This window comes from Eurosta solidaginis, chromosome 5 (assembly GCF_040869045.1).
Source record: "Eurosta solidaginis isolate ZX-2024a chromosome 5, ASM4086904v1, whole genome shotgun sequence".
NCBI classification, from domain to species: Eukaryota; Metazoa; Arthropoda; class Insecta; order Diptera; family Tephritidae; genus Eurosta; species Eurosta solidaginis.
The window spans coordinates 211861950-211876848 of record NC_090323.1 but is presented as its reverse complement, the minus strand read 5'-3'; the positions used below and the strand labels follow the sequence as shown (position 1 = coordinate 211876848).

The 14899-nt window shown below is 44.0% G+C and overlaps 1 protein-coding gene across 5 annotated transcripts in view; it reads left to right on the top strand.

The window, feature by feature from the left end:
• Positions 1–14899, top strand: part of LOC137252399 (DDB1- and CUL4-associated factor 8) — a 52579-nt gene that overhangs the window by 3283 nt on the left and 34397 nt on the right. For 4 of the 5 annotated variants that reach the window (XM_067788032.1, XM_067788027.1, XM_067788028.1 and 1 more), the window contains 5 exons: positions 3179–3683; positions 6074–6157; positions 6237–7241; positions 7315–7454; positions 7543–7687. In XM_067788032.1, the coding sequence (XP_067644133.1) occupies positions 3243–3683; positions 6074–6157; positions 6237–7241; positions 7315–7454; positions 7543–7687 (1815 nt within the window). In that variant the 5' untranslated portion in view covers positions 3179–3242. The remainder of the gene's footprint in view (positions 1–3178; positions 3684–6073; positions 6158–6236; positions 7242–7314; positions 7455–7542; positions 7688–14899) is intronic. The other variant, XM_067788031.1, reaches the window with a different exon arrangement.

Genomic DNA, 14899 nt, shown 5'->3' with positions numbered 1-14899 from the left:
TTAACCGGGAGGCCGCGGATGTGGATTCAATCCTGCCGCAGAAATCACTCCAGGAGGATAGCTTTCCATTCCGAATTGCTTTTTTATATATTTTATTTTCGCTTTATAAGCAGCCCATGAGGATTCATGTCCATCATGCTTTGCTTTATTAAAGGCCGCCCTACATGAGTTCCTAAGTTTATCAAGATCAGACGACCACCATGGTGGTTTGTGAGTTTCCAAAACCTTTTTAGCCGGGGAAGCCCTATCTAAAGCGTTCCTGCAATTTTGACTGAAATTATTTACAAACACGTCTAGCTCCTCCTCGCTTTCTGGGACTCGTACCTCCTCAGATAGCTTTTTACCTATAATCTTCTTATAGTAGCCCCAGTTAGTTCTTCTGATATTTTGTATGTACTGAGGACATGCGTGCGCCTGCGATATAGAAAAAATTATATATCTACGGTCAGAAAAGGAGTGCTCCTTTAGAACTCTCCATGAAAAGATCAGGTGACTGAAAGAGTCTGTGACCAGTGTTATGTCAAGGACCTCTTCGCGGTTCCTCGTAATGAAAGTGGGATCATTTTCCCTATTACATATACTCCGATTAGTTCGTAACATATAGTTAAATAAAGACTCACCTCGTTCATTTGTATTTCTGCTGCCCCTCTGGGCGTGATGAGCATTGGCGGCGCCTTCGAGTAGGATGAAATCGTTTCGTGGATTTGCCGCTCTCACGAACTCCTTGAAATTATCCGGTGGTAATGAGTCTTGGTGATCGTGCGCTAGGTAGAAGGAGGCAAGTTTAAAGCTCCTCCCTAGCACCTCGACGCTGACCGCTGTCAAATCCCCATCGCTATAATTGGTTAGAAGAAAAACATTAAGAGTAGACTTAGCCAATATACATGTGCGAGACTTACCCTTTTCTTGAGCGCTATAAAGCTTATACGTTGGTGTCCGCAGGCCACAGATCCTATTGCTAGCGATCCACGGCTCCTGGACTAGAACGACAGGTGCAGTAGGAGTGCAGCTGATGCTGCTTTCCAGTGATGCAGGTTTATTTGGAGGACCCGGATCACTGCTTGTTTGTGCTCTCCTCCGTGAGCGTGGCGTCGGAATCGCCATCCTCCAGAAGCTGACACTCAGAGTACAACCCTCTGAGAGCCAAGCTTCCGCTCGAACCTGACGAAGCATAGCCACCAGCTTCTTCGCCCCCGTCTACCTCCATCTCGTCTTCACTGGGGGGAGTTCAGCCACCTCCGTACGAGATGCAAGGTTTACCAAGGCTTCAACGTCAGCCTTATAAACCTTAATGCAGTGCTCCTACAAAATGATCTAAATAATCTTGTTGCTTGATGTAATGCCAATAGTCTCTACTTAAATGTCAAAAAATATATCTGTTTATCCTTCCGAAGGCTTACAGAAACCTTGCCTTCCTTCGCAGATATGCAAAAGACTTTAAGGATCCCTATACCAGGAAGGCACTTTTTATCTCTTTAGTTCGCTCAAAATTAGAATACGCCTCAGTTGTCTGGAATCCTATCTATAGTGGCCACTCTGCCAGAATAGAGAGGGTTCAAAGAAAATTCATTAGATTTTGCTTAATTTCTATTAACTTTGAGGATCCAACCCCATCCTATTACTCGCGATGCATACTTATCAATCTCCAGTCTCTTGAAATCCGGAGAGCTGCGCATCTACTAATGTTTGTTTATGATCTCATCACTGGCTCTTTGGATTGTTCAGCTCTTCTAGCTAAAGTTAATTTTAATGTACCTAATAGGTGTCTTCGTACTTACTTGCCCTTTTACTTGCGTGTCGGTAGAGCTAACTATTGCATGTTTGACCCGATTTTCCGCGCACTTACCGAATTTAATAGACTCTCAGGGAGTTTCCTTCTTGATTTCTCTTTGTCGAGAAGTACGTTCAAGTCTTCTCTGGATTTGTGGCTGTAATTTATTTTTATTATTTATTCATCTCATTGTTATCTTTTTTATTATTTACACGGTAATTACATATATAAGTTTGACTATATAGTTTTTATATCTTTCTATTCATTTGTATCTAGTCTGTAAGATTCTTTTCGATCATAGACTTAATAAACATATACATATATATTTTTGAAGCCGTAGCTTACCCTGAAATCCTGCCTATTCAACGCTTCAACGCTTGCGCTGTCGAGCAGCAGGACTATCTGCATCGTGGCCCGTTCAGTCTTCTCCACGTTAACCACCTTCCAGTTTTGGGTCGGTAGACCCGGGTTGTACTCCTGGAGCAGTTCCAGGATATCAGCGGGGTCCGTTGGCGTCACTGGAACCCAGGCTCTCGCCCTTGGTCGTGAGGGGATATCACACGCCTCCACTACCTTGAGGCGCGCGCCCGGATACACCTCCCCTATCAGCGAAAAACTGGAGTAATAATCAGCTATCGATTTCGTGAGCAGCTTCTCGTCGGCAAACTTTCCCCTTAGATCAAATGTGCACTTTCATCGCTGCACAGACGGGGATATATATTCTCTGTAACGATGTAATGTTGTTGTTGTTGTCGTCCCCGAGATGGTCGGGCTATCACCATAATGGAGCTGTGTTACCGAAGCGTACAGGATCTGTATCCGGCAAAGGACCATCACATAGATAATACTCCCCAAAGCCTTCGGGGAGTAACCTTATCGCTACAACAACAACAACAACATAACACTCCCCAAAATCTTTTGGGGAGTATCCTTATCAACAATAACAGCGCTTGGATGGTTCGGGTAGTGCCTTAATGGTGCTTGTTATCTGAGCGTACCAGATCTATATCCGGCAAAGGACCATCAACATCGATAACAACAACAACAACAGCCCTATTGGCCAACGATTTTTGGGAGGGTGACAGATGTGCGCAATATTTTGGTGAATATGAATCCGGACGGCTGGTCATTACAGTGGTTTTTTAGACTTAGTAGGACTACGTTATGCGAACAAAAAGGAGAAGAGAGCGAATAATTCTTATATTTAAATAAGCTCTCAGGCTGTACGTTACTAAGTGTGGTACCAGTACCAAGACGTTCTAGACTAGGCGACTAAGGAAGTGTTTCCATTTGGTTAGATCAACTTTTACTTTACTTTTAGCAGCAACAATACTCCCTAAGATCCTCAAATAGTCATGTTACTCATCTTAAGCCACATTCTGTTCTAATTTTCGCTCTTTTTTTTAGCAAATCATTTTCAACAACAACAAAATCCGAGAAGAGCAGCAGTGATAGCGGTGTTTGCGTAAATATGGAAAGCCGGTCAATTGTACAAGACGAGATCGATGCTGATTTAGTTACAAATGGACTGACTGAAATGGAAGTAACAAATGGCACTGATACAATGCAATCGTCATCTCCATTAAGTTCTGATGTTATACAGGTGTCAAGCTGCATCACAACACCTACAAAGGATGAGCAGCAAACCAAAAGCTATGAAATTAAATTAAATTTGGAAAATAATACAAATATTGAACAGTCTAGCACTAATAGCGTCTTCATGGAAACAGAAACTACAGATATTGAAGTTGGCGTTAACAACAATATTGCTGCAATACCCACTTGGCCAAGGCACACACGTCGTAGTACACGCAATTATCGGCATAGTACACAAGATGATGATAATGAAGATAATATATACCAGCTCCAGAATCGGAGTGTAGTGGATGGTACTGATGAGGAAGAGAAAATGGTAAGTGTTGAAGTGACTTAAAATATGAACATTTTTCTTTCATTTGTTTCATTAACCATTAAATGCGCTTGTATTTCCCAACTACTTAGTATGTCTGCAATATTTCTCTTAAATGCATCCCTCCTGATTAAGAACACGCTCATTAAAATAACAAGAAATAAAATTATAAATATTAACTATTCGCCCTTCGACTCACCAAACCTTAGATAGTAAGTTTTTTTTTATAAAAGAAAAGGAAAACAGCACGTGTGGATCCAATATGCCAATATTTTTAGCGCAGTTCGAATAAAATATTAATATTATATGCTTAACGTGCGTACCTGCCATTGTATGGCACAACCTCACCTTTTCAAACGCTCAACGGATCTACCTCGATCAGCGGCCATGTTCGCTGCCAAAACTTTCAGTGCACGATCGTTGATACCAATAGCTTGTAATCGCGTGTACAATGAAAAAGTCTTAACTTGGTAATATACATGGTCTGTCTAAAACCTTTTCACATACCATTCAAAGCTAAGCATAAATAATTCGGTGCATTATATTGTGACCCTTGGAAGAAATGCAGATACAAGGCACAATTTTATATTAAGGGACGTGAACAACCTTTTCTTAGCCCTAGAAGTCACCACCGAAATTGTTTACTATTGCATCACAATTAAGGGATGAGGTTACAACCTTTCCGTCACATCGAATCACAATGTACATTCGCGTCTACAACAACAACATATGTCTCAGCTACTAATCACATTTCCATAAGCCAACGCCACCGTTCAGCATAGCTTAACGCAGTTTCAAACATTTCGAAAAGAATATTTATCACACTCGCCCACTGAGGTTAGGTTGAACTGGCCGGTCCATGAGGACCTTACATAGACTGAATGAGTTCGTAGTGTTACCAATCCTAATTTAAAGGCATGTGACGCCAGAAGGCAGTGTCCAGTCAGAATACCCGTCATGAGTCTACAGTCCTCCCTTTTTAATGATAGAAGCAACTTTGTTAGTCTAAGGTTGTAAGACCTACCCATCATTTTCTACAATTTACCGCCCCGCGCTCAGGTCTACGACTTTCCCGTCTTTGTCTTCATTCACCCAACACTCAATACTCCTTATAATTTAGGAATGTGATCCACCTTTTCTTTGAAGAATCAATTGCAACATTTTTGGATAGCTTAAATTAGGTTAAAATGCGCTTAGCTCTTGGTGACAGAGCCTCCAAGGGAAAACTTTATTGCCAACTTTTGTAACGAAGAGACCAAAGAGAATACTTTATTCTTGCCCTCTAGGTAGGTATACCTGTCGTAAGAGGCGACTAAAATACCACGGGTATTGATTCAAGGGGTTGTGTAGCACAACCCTCTCAAGGGGTTGCCAGCGCAATATATAGCTTCTCCAACCAATTGTCAACGTCACCTACCCGTGGCGATTCCTGTTTCATTAATAGCCGAGGTTTTGGCGACCCCGAACTCTTGATGGATCTAGGGGGTGGGAGGGCGGTATAGCCTATAAAGTTTCATGTGGTCATACCAAATCGTTCCCGAGATGGTCGGGCTAGTACGGTATGGCCTATAAAGTTTCATGTGGTCATACAATATATATAGATCACCACTGCTTTTCCTGCTCCCCGCGAATACAGTTTTTTAAAATGATCGTGGTAGGGTCGAGCAAGTGATACGACGCGTCCACATTGCTCCCTTCGAGTAATACACCACTCGTGGATTGGGTAAGTCATGGTATTATAGTCGCCTTTTACGAACAGTATAACCTACCGCGGGCATATTCTAACCCCTAACACGCAGTGGGAACTTCTTAGTCAATGCGTTAGTCGTTGTTATTATAACAAAAGCTTATATGCACTGGAAATTAGATAGCCTATTGTTATAAATATTTTGCCGCGGCCGCCGTGATGTGTTTTTAGCGTGCTTTGCCTACTACACCGAATTTCCTGGGTTCAGGTCCGGGCAAAGCAACATCAAAAATTTAGAAACATTTTTTTGTTTAATTAGAAAAGGGGTTTTCTAAGCGGGGTCGTTCCTCGGCAGTCGTTTGGCAAACACTCAGAGTGTATTTCTACCATGAAAAGTTTCATCAGTGAATGGGAGTGAATGTAGCGGAAAAGTGGATGCTCAGTTATTTGACGCAAAATCTAAACGTTGATTGACCAGAAGTTGAGTGCTGAAAGCGTCAGCACAAAAATTGGATTGTGAAACTATATTATATTGATGTGTATTGTATTTATCTCTATCAATCTCTAAACGATTTTCCTCACTCGTCCCAACACATCCTACCTTTCGTTTGCCTGATTCTAAGACCTCCCACAACACTACTTTAAAAGTTGCTGCAGAAAATTGGTATTATAAGCTTATCTAATTATAATTATTGCGTATGCACAGCCATTACTTGTCGCATCATCGGCGGCAACTGAAGGTGCCGTGGAAACAAGCAATGTTGAATCGATGCCCAGTGAAACGGAGAGAGTAAGTATCAATAAATATGCATACCTTAATACTGGCAATAAGAAACATTATTCAATACAATTGCAATTGCTTTCTTTAGTCTGCTGTTGTATCTTCTAACAGAGCAAGCAGATTACCTTCTGTCAGTAGTAATTCACTTTTAAGCGCTGATGGCGACGTTAATCTCGATCGTGATCATGACGATAGCGACAATGATGATGACGACGATGAGGCTACTGACGGCGATGTTGATGACTTTTTATACCTCAGCGATGACGATACTGAATCTGATGAGCGTGATCCAACTGGTACTGATATTGAGCATGCGAATACTGTAGCTGAAATATTGAATAAACCAAAGCCACAATATACTTGGAGTTCAACACTAGAATTAATGCGCAGAGAACATGGACTGAGTGGCGATGGTCGCAGATCTTTAGGTAGTGGTATGTCTCACGGCTTCAATGCACGCTTTTATGCAGCACGACATGTTGTTGAACGTATGAAAATATCTCATTGTCTAATGAAACACACTGGCTGCGTAAATTGTTTAAATTTTAATCGTGCCGGTGATCTACTTTGTTCCGGATCGGATGACAAACGTATAGCCATTTGGGACTGGGCACAGAAAGAACCAAAAATTGTTTTTAAATCTGGACATACTGAGAATATTTTTCAAACAAAATTCGTAAATAGCTCAGGAGTTTTAGATATTGTATCAGCTGGACGTGATGGACAAGTAAGACGTTCAATTTTACCCTCATCTGGAGGAAAGCCGCAAACATCTTTATTATACCGTCACTATCGTTCCGTACATAAACTTGTGATGAGTCCCAGTAATCCATTTGAAGTAATAAGTGCTGGCGAGGATGCACATATAAGACGTAAAGATTTGCGTACCGATGACAGTGCAACCAGTATTTGTAAAGTAGAGAGTTGCAAAAAGAAACGTAAAATACGTCTTTTTAGCATTTCGCATCATCCATATGCACCAGAGATATGTGTCTGCGGATGTGATAATTTTGTACGTGTATACGATAAACGTAGCATGAGTAAACCCGTTCATCAAATGTGTCCCGATCATTTGGTTAAAGTGAGTGGAAATGTATGAAAAAAAAAACAAATTGAACTGTTAATTATTAAATTGAAATTATTAAATTATTAAATTTATTCCTAAGGAAATACCACAAGTTACATCTTGTGTCTACAATAGCACTGGCAGTGAGGTGCTCGCTTCTTACAGTGATGATCATATATATTTATTCAATAACAATGAATACAAGACTGGCGAATACTTGCATCGTTATCGTGGCCATTAGTAAGTGGTGGGGTTTTTCTTTAGTACATTGAAGTGCATTTTTACAGTTCATTTTTCTTTCCATTTCTATCTTTGTGAAAATCAATAGTAATCACAAAACAATTAAAGGTGTAAACTTTTTCGGGCCCAATTCGGAATACATCATTAGTGGTAGTGATTGTGGTAATATATTCTTCTGGGATAAAAATACTGAAGCGATTATTAATTTTATGCCTGGCGATTCTATGGGTGTGGTAAGTATTAGATATACATATGTACGAAAAGAAGTTCAGAATGTAGTTAAACACAGACAAGTAGGCACGGGCAGAATTGCCATGCCGATGCTGAAAAACCTTGGCTATGAGGGATTTAAACACGTAGCGCTCATCTTCAACATGCCTCTTTCCACGTCCTTGAAAAATGGAAAATTCCGAGTGTGGTATCGCTACTAAAGGCTGGGAAACTTGCTAACGCTGGAGACTCATCGTCCGATATTTCTCCTATTGCCAGTACCCAAGACACCCCCAGCGAGTTAGGGGATGAGAATATGCCCGCGACAAGTATGCTTGTCGTAAGAGGCGACTAATATACCAAATTAATTCAAGGGGTTGCCAGCGCTTCTCCTACCCAATTGTCAACTTCACCTACCCGTGGCGAATCCTGTTTCTTTAGCAGCCGATCTGGGCGGTATTGCCTAGAAGGTTCCATGTGGTTGTTGTTGTTGTTGTTGTAGCAGTGCTTCGCCCCATCCAATAGGTTCGACCGATCACAAATTGTGAGATGTTGGCGGATCAAATAGAAGAAACGACGTTCTGCACAATAAACGGAGACGCCCCCACACGTATGGTAGAAAGCTGTCACAGTTCGCCGGATATCTCAATCGTGAGCGCAGAACTCGTAAACTGCGTCAACTGGCAGCCGATGGTAACATTGGCATCCGACCACCTGCCTATACTTATTTCGTTCGAGCGTACCGCCGACTTCATCGTTACAGAAAAACGCACTTTCATATACTTTAAAAAAGGAAAGTGGGAGGAATACAAATCTTTTATAGACAACCTCTTTCCTGCCCTCCCTATCCCGACTGATGCCCGCCAAGGGGAGCGCGCTTTCCGCAAGGTCATTGAATCCGCCTCGGCACGTTTCAATCCCGCCGGGAGAATTCCCGAAATTCGGCCCACTTCCCGGCGGAGGCCGCAAATTTAGCGAGAGAACGTGACCTTATAAGACAGCTCGACCCAGGCGACCCCCAAATAAGGGATATAAACCAACGCATCAGATTGCTTGTGAATGAACACAAGCGGGCGAAATGGGAGGAGCACCTAAGAGGTTTTAACCTCTCTGCCGGTGTGGGTAAACTTTGGTCCACCGTAAAGTCCCTATCGAATCCGTCTAAGCACAATGACAAAGTTTCCATCGCCTTCGGCGATAAAGTGCTGTCGGATTCGAAAAAATGCGTGAGCGCTTTCTGCCGTCAATATGTAATGCATTCTACGGTCGACAAAGATAGACGGAGGGCCAACAGACACGCGCATAAACATAAATTCAGCGCGTCACCAATTACCATCACCGCCAGAGAGGTTGAAGATGCCATTGGTCACGCTAAACCATCCAAAGCAGTGGGCCCAGACGGCATAGCCATGCCGATGCTTAAAAGCCTAGGGAAAGAGGGTTTCAAATATTTAGCACATGTCTTCAACCTGTCTCTTTCCACCTTTGTCATACCCGAAAAATGGCCAAGGTGGTCCCGCTACTAAAGCCTGGGAAACCAGCTAACATAGGAGAGTCGTATCGTCCGATATCTCTCCTATCGCCAGTAGCAAAGACGCTTGGAAGCCATTTTGTTCCCCTACTTCCAAGCAAATTTGCAGCTAGCCTGTCATCAGCATGGCTTCAGAAAACTCCATAGCACCACCACCGCGCTAAATGCCATTAGCACCCTGTTAAATTGCGGTTTAAATCAAAACCCCCACCATAGAACAGTACTCGTAGCGCTAGACCTATCAAATGCTTTTGATACGGCAACCATGGCACGTTACTGCAAGACCTGGAAGGGTCTACCCTTTCCCCATGTCTTAAAAGGTGGACCGCAAATTATCTGGGTGGTCGGCAGGCATCGGTGCAATTTAGAAACGAAACATCAAAACCAAGAAGAATTAAACAAGGGGTGCCACAGGGTGGTGTCCTATCCCCACTTTTGTTTAATTTCTACATATCTAATCTAACTTCACCACCAGAAGGAGTTACTATCGTTTCATACGCCGATGACTGCACAATAATGGCCACAGGCCCAGGCCCACAGATCGATGAGCTCTGCAACAGAATAAACGGCTACCTCCCTGATCTCTCCAGTTGTTTCGCCTCGCGAAATCTGGCATTATCACCGACTAAATCTTCCGCGACCTTATTTACAACATGGACGTCCCAAATGTCGACCATTTTGAACATCCACGTCGATGGCACTACGCTACCGACTGTCCTACACCCCAAAATCTTGGGTGTGACGTTTGATCAGGATCTACATTTTGGTGAGCACGCAGCCGCAATTGTGCCGAAAATTCAGAGCCGTAATAAAATCCTCAAATCCCTTGCTGGCAGTACCTGGGGAAAAGATAAAGAAACCCTCATTACTACATACAAAGCAATTGGCCAGCCGTTTACGTGCTACGCGTCACCCATATGGTCGCCAAGCCCAAAAATTACTCACTGGAAGAAGCTACAGGCCTGCCAAAATACTGCTCTCAGAATCGCCACGCGCTGCCTTCCTATGTCCCCAGAACCCCATCTTCATAATGAGGCGAGAGTACTCCCCATCAGGGAGAGAAATGAGATGCTAACCAAACAGTTCCTGTTGAATACCCAGAGACCTGGGCATCCAAACAGACATCTGATTGATGACCCAACACCGCCTAGGGGCTTAAGGAGTCATCTCCGTAAGCATTTTAAGGAAATACGGCACCTGAGAACCCAGCCGTATGAAGCAAAAAAACACAAGCAGGTCCTTGGTGAACTCCACAAACAGGCGTCGGACCTTTATGTCGGGAATTGACCGGTGAATCTAGTACTCAAAGAAAAGTACCCAAAACTTGTGGAAGAGGAACGCATACTCCCCAGGGAAACGCGTATCACTCTTGCTCAACTTCGTTCTGGATACTATAACAGGTTAAACTCTTACCTATCCAGAATCAACCCCGACATACAAAGTGTATGCCCCGCTTGCAATGTGTCCCCACATGACACCAACCATCTATTTAATTGTAATGTGGAACCAACGCCTCTAACACCCCTTTCATTATGGTCCACCCCTGTTGAAACAGCAAGTTTCCTTGGACTCCCGTTAGAGGATATTGATGACAATATGTGATCGGTCGCGGCTGTTAGGTGGGGCGAAGCACTGCTACAACAACAACAACATCACAAATTGTCATCAATATCCTCTAACGGGAGTCCAAGGAAACTTGCTGTTTCAACAGGGGTGGACCATAATGTGGGGGTGTTAGAGGCGTTGGTTCCACATTACAATTAAAGAGATGGTTGGTGTTGATGGGCATACATTTAGTATGCCGGGGTTGATTCTGGATAGGTAAGAGTTTAACCTGTTACAGTATCCATATCGAAGTTGAGCTAGAGTCACTCGCGTTTCCCTGGGGAGTGTGGGTTCCTCTTCCGAAAGTTTTGGGTACAGTTCTTTGAGTACTGGATTCATCGGGCAATTCCTGGCATAAAGGTCCGACGCCTGTTTGTGGAGTTCACTGAGGACATGCTTATGTTTTTTGCTTCATACGGCTGAGTTCTCAGGTGCCGTATTTCCTCATAATGCTTACGGAGATGACTCCTTAAGCCCCTGGGCGGTGTTGGCCCATCAATCAGATGTCTGTTGGGATGCCCAGGTTTGTGGAACCTGTTTGGTTAGCATCTCATTTCTCTCCCTGATGGGGAGTATTCTCGCCTCATTATGTAGATGGTATTCTGGGGACATAAGAAGACACAGGCTGTGGCGGTTCTGAGAGCAGTATTTTGGCAGGCCTGTAGCTTCTTCCAGTGAGCATGCAATCGGCTGGCCAATTGCTTTGTAAGTGGTAATGAGCGTTTCTGTGTCTTTTCCCCAAGTACTGCCAGCAAGAGATTTGAGGATTTTATTACGGCTCTGGATTTTCGGTACAATTGCGGCTGCATGCTCACCAAAATGTATATCCTGATCAAACATCACACCCAAGATTTTGGGGTGTAGGACAGTCGGCAGCGTAGTGCCATCGACGTTTCAAAATGGTCGACAATTGGGACGTGGTCATACTAAACCGTTCACGAGATGGTCGGGCTAGCTCTTTATTGGTGCTTGCTGCCGGAACGTACGGGATCTATATCGTGCAAAGGTCAATCAACATCGATAACACTCCCAACAAATTAAAACCCCATAACACGCGCCTTATTCACTGGCAATAATCGCATTATCTTAGGCGATTTCAATGCCCATCACGATCTATGGCATTCAAACTTGCGAGCGGACAGTAGGGGTGAGATGTTGGCGGATCAAATAGAAGAAACGACGTTCTGCACAATAAACGGAGACGCACCCAAACGTATGGTAGGAAGCTGTCACAGTTTTCCGGATATATCAACCGTGAGCGCAGGACTCGTAAATTGCGTCAACTGGCAGCCGATGGCAACATTCGCATCCGACCACCTACCTATACTCATTTCGCTCGAGCGTACCGCCGACTTCATCGTCACAGAATAACGCACTTTCATAAACTTTAGAAAAAGGAAAGTGGGACGAATACAAATCCTTTACAGACAACCGCTTTGCTGCCCTCCCTATCCCGACTGATGCCCGCCAAGGGGAGCGTGCTTTCCGCAAGGTCATTGACTCCGCTTCGGCTCGCTTCATTCCCGCCGGTAGAATTCCCAAAATTCGGCCCCACTTTCCGGCGGAGGCCGCAAATTTAGCGAGAGAACGTGACCTTATAAGACAGCTCGATCCCGGCGACCCCCAAACAAGGGATATAAACCAACTCATCAGATTGCTTGTGGATGAACACAAGCGTCCGAAATGGGGGAGCACCTAAGCGGTTGTAACCCCTCTGCCGGTGTAGGTAAACTTTGGTCCACCGTGAAGTCCCTATCGAATCCGTCTAGGCACAATGACAGTTTCCATCGCCTTTGGCGATAAAGTGCTGTCGGATGCGAAAAAATGCTGGAGCGCTTTCTGCCGACAATATATAATGCATTATACTGTCGACAAAGATAGACGGAGTGCCAACAGATACGCACATAAACATACGCGTCTCCAATTACCGTCACCGCCAAAGAGGTTGAGGATGCCATCGGTCATGTAAACCATCTAAAGCAGTGAGCCCAGACGGCATAGCCATGCCGATGCTTAAAAGCCTAGGGAAAGAGGGTTTCAAATATTTAGCACATGTCTTCAACCTGTCTCTTTCCACCTTTGTCATTACCGAAAAATGGAAAATGGCCAAGGTGGTCCCGCTACTAAAGCCTGGGAAATCAGCTAACATTGGAGAGTCGTATCGTCCGATATCTCTCCTATCGCCAGTAGCCAAGACGCTTGAAGCCATTTTGCTCCCCTACTTCAAAGCAAATTAGCAACTAGCCTGTCATCAGCTTGGCTTTAGAAAACTTCATAGCACAACCACCGCGCTAAATGCCATTAGCACCCAGATAAATTGCGGTTTAAATCAAAAGCTCCACCATAGAACAGTACACGTTGCGCTAGACCTATCAAAAGCTTTTGATACGGTCAACCATGGCACGTTACTGCAAGACCTGGAAGGGTCTACCCTTCCCCCAAGTTTTAAAAGGTGGACCGCAAATTATCTGGGTGGCCGGCAGGCATCGGTGCAATTTAGAAACGCAACATCAAAACCAAGAAGAATTAAACAAAAGGTGTCACAGGGTGGTGTCCTATCCCCACTTTTGTTTAACTTCTACATATCAAAGCTACCTCGGCCACCAGAAGGAGTTGCTATCGTTTCCTACGGCGATGACTGCAGAATAATGGCCACAGGCCCACGGCTACCTCTCTGATCTCTCCAGTTTCTTCGCCTCGCGAAACCTGACATTATCACCGACTAAATCATCGGCGAATTTATTTACAACATGGACGTCCAAAATGTCGACCATTTTGAACATCCACGTCAATGGCACTACGCTACCGACTGTCTTACGCCCCAAAATCTTGGGTGTTACTTTTGATCAGGATCTACATTTTGGAGAGCATGCAGCCACAATTGTACCGAAAATCCAGAGCCGTAATAAAATCCTCAAATCTCTTGCTGGCAGTACTTGGGGGAAAAGAAACGCTTATTACCACTTACAAAGCAATTGGCCAGCTGATTGCATGCTACGCGTCCCCGATATGGTCGTCAGGCCTAAAGACTACTCACTGGAAGAAGCTACAGGCCTGCCAAAATACTGCCATCAGAACCGCCACGGGCTGTCTTCGTATGCCCCCAGGACACCATCTACAATGAGGTGAGAATATTCCCCATTAGGGCAAAAAGTGAAATTCTAACCAAACAGTTCCTGATGAATACCCAGGAACTTGGGTATCCCAACAGACATCTGATTGCTGAGCCAACACCGCCCAGGGGCTTAAGAAGTCATCTCCGTAAGCATTATGAGGAAATATGGCACCTGAGAACACAGCCGTATGAAGCCAAAAAACACAAGCAGGTCCTCAGTGCACTCCAGAAACAGGCGTCGGACCTCTATGCCAGGAATTGCCCGGTGAATCCTGTACTCAAAGGACAATACCCAAAATTTGCAGAAGAGGAACGCACGCTCACAAGGAAAACGCGAGTCACTCTAGCTCAACTTCGATCTGGATACTGTTACAGGTTAAACTCTTGCCTATCCAGAATCAACCACGACATGCAAAACATATACCCTGCTCTTAACGTGTCCCCACATGACACCAACCATCTCTTCAACTGTATTGTGGAACCAACGCCTCTAACACCCCTCTCATTATGGTCCACCCCTGTTGAAACTGCAAGTTTCCGTGGACTCCCGTTGGAGGATATTGATGACAATTTGTTATCGGTCGCACTTATTGGATGGGGCGAAGCACTGATACAACAACAACAGTGTCCTTATCGCTACAACAACACTTGAAGCCGCCCACAAACCTTGCCAATAATCAGCACAGTATTAAAAAAATAATAGCACTGCCCTAAACGCCATCAACACACAAGTTAATTGCGGACTTAACCAAAAACTCCATCACAGAACGGTACTCGTAGCTCTAGAATTATCAAAATCCTTTGACACAGTCAACACATCACGTTACTGCAAGGTTTATAAGGGTCTAGCTTTCGTAGCATCAAAACCCAGAAGAATTAAACAGGGACCTCTTTCCACCAGCAGGAGTTACCATTGTGTAATTATTGCTATTGTTATTATAATTACATCTGTAGAATAAATTGAAATTGATTAATGCAGGGATA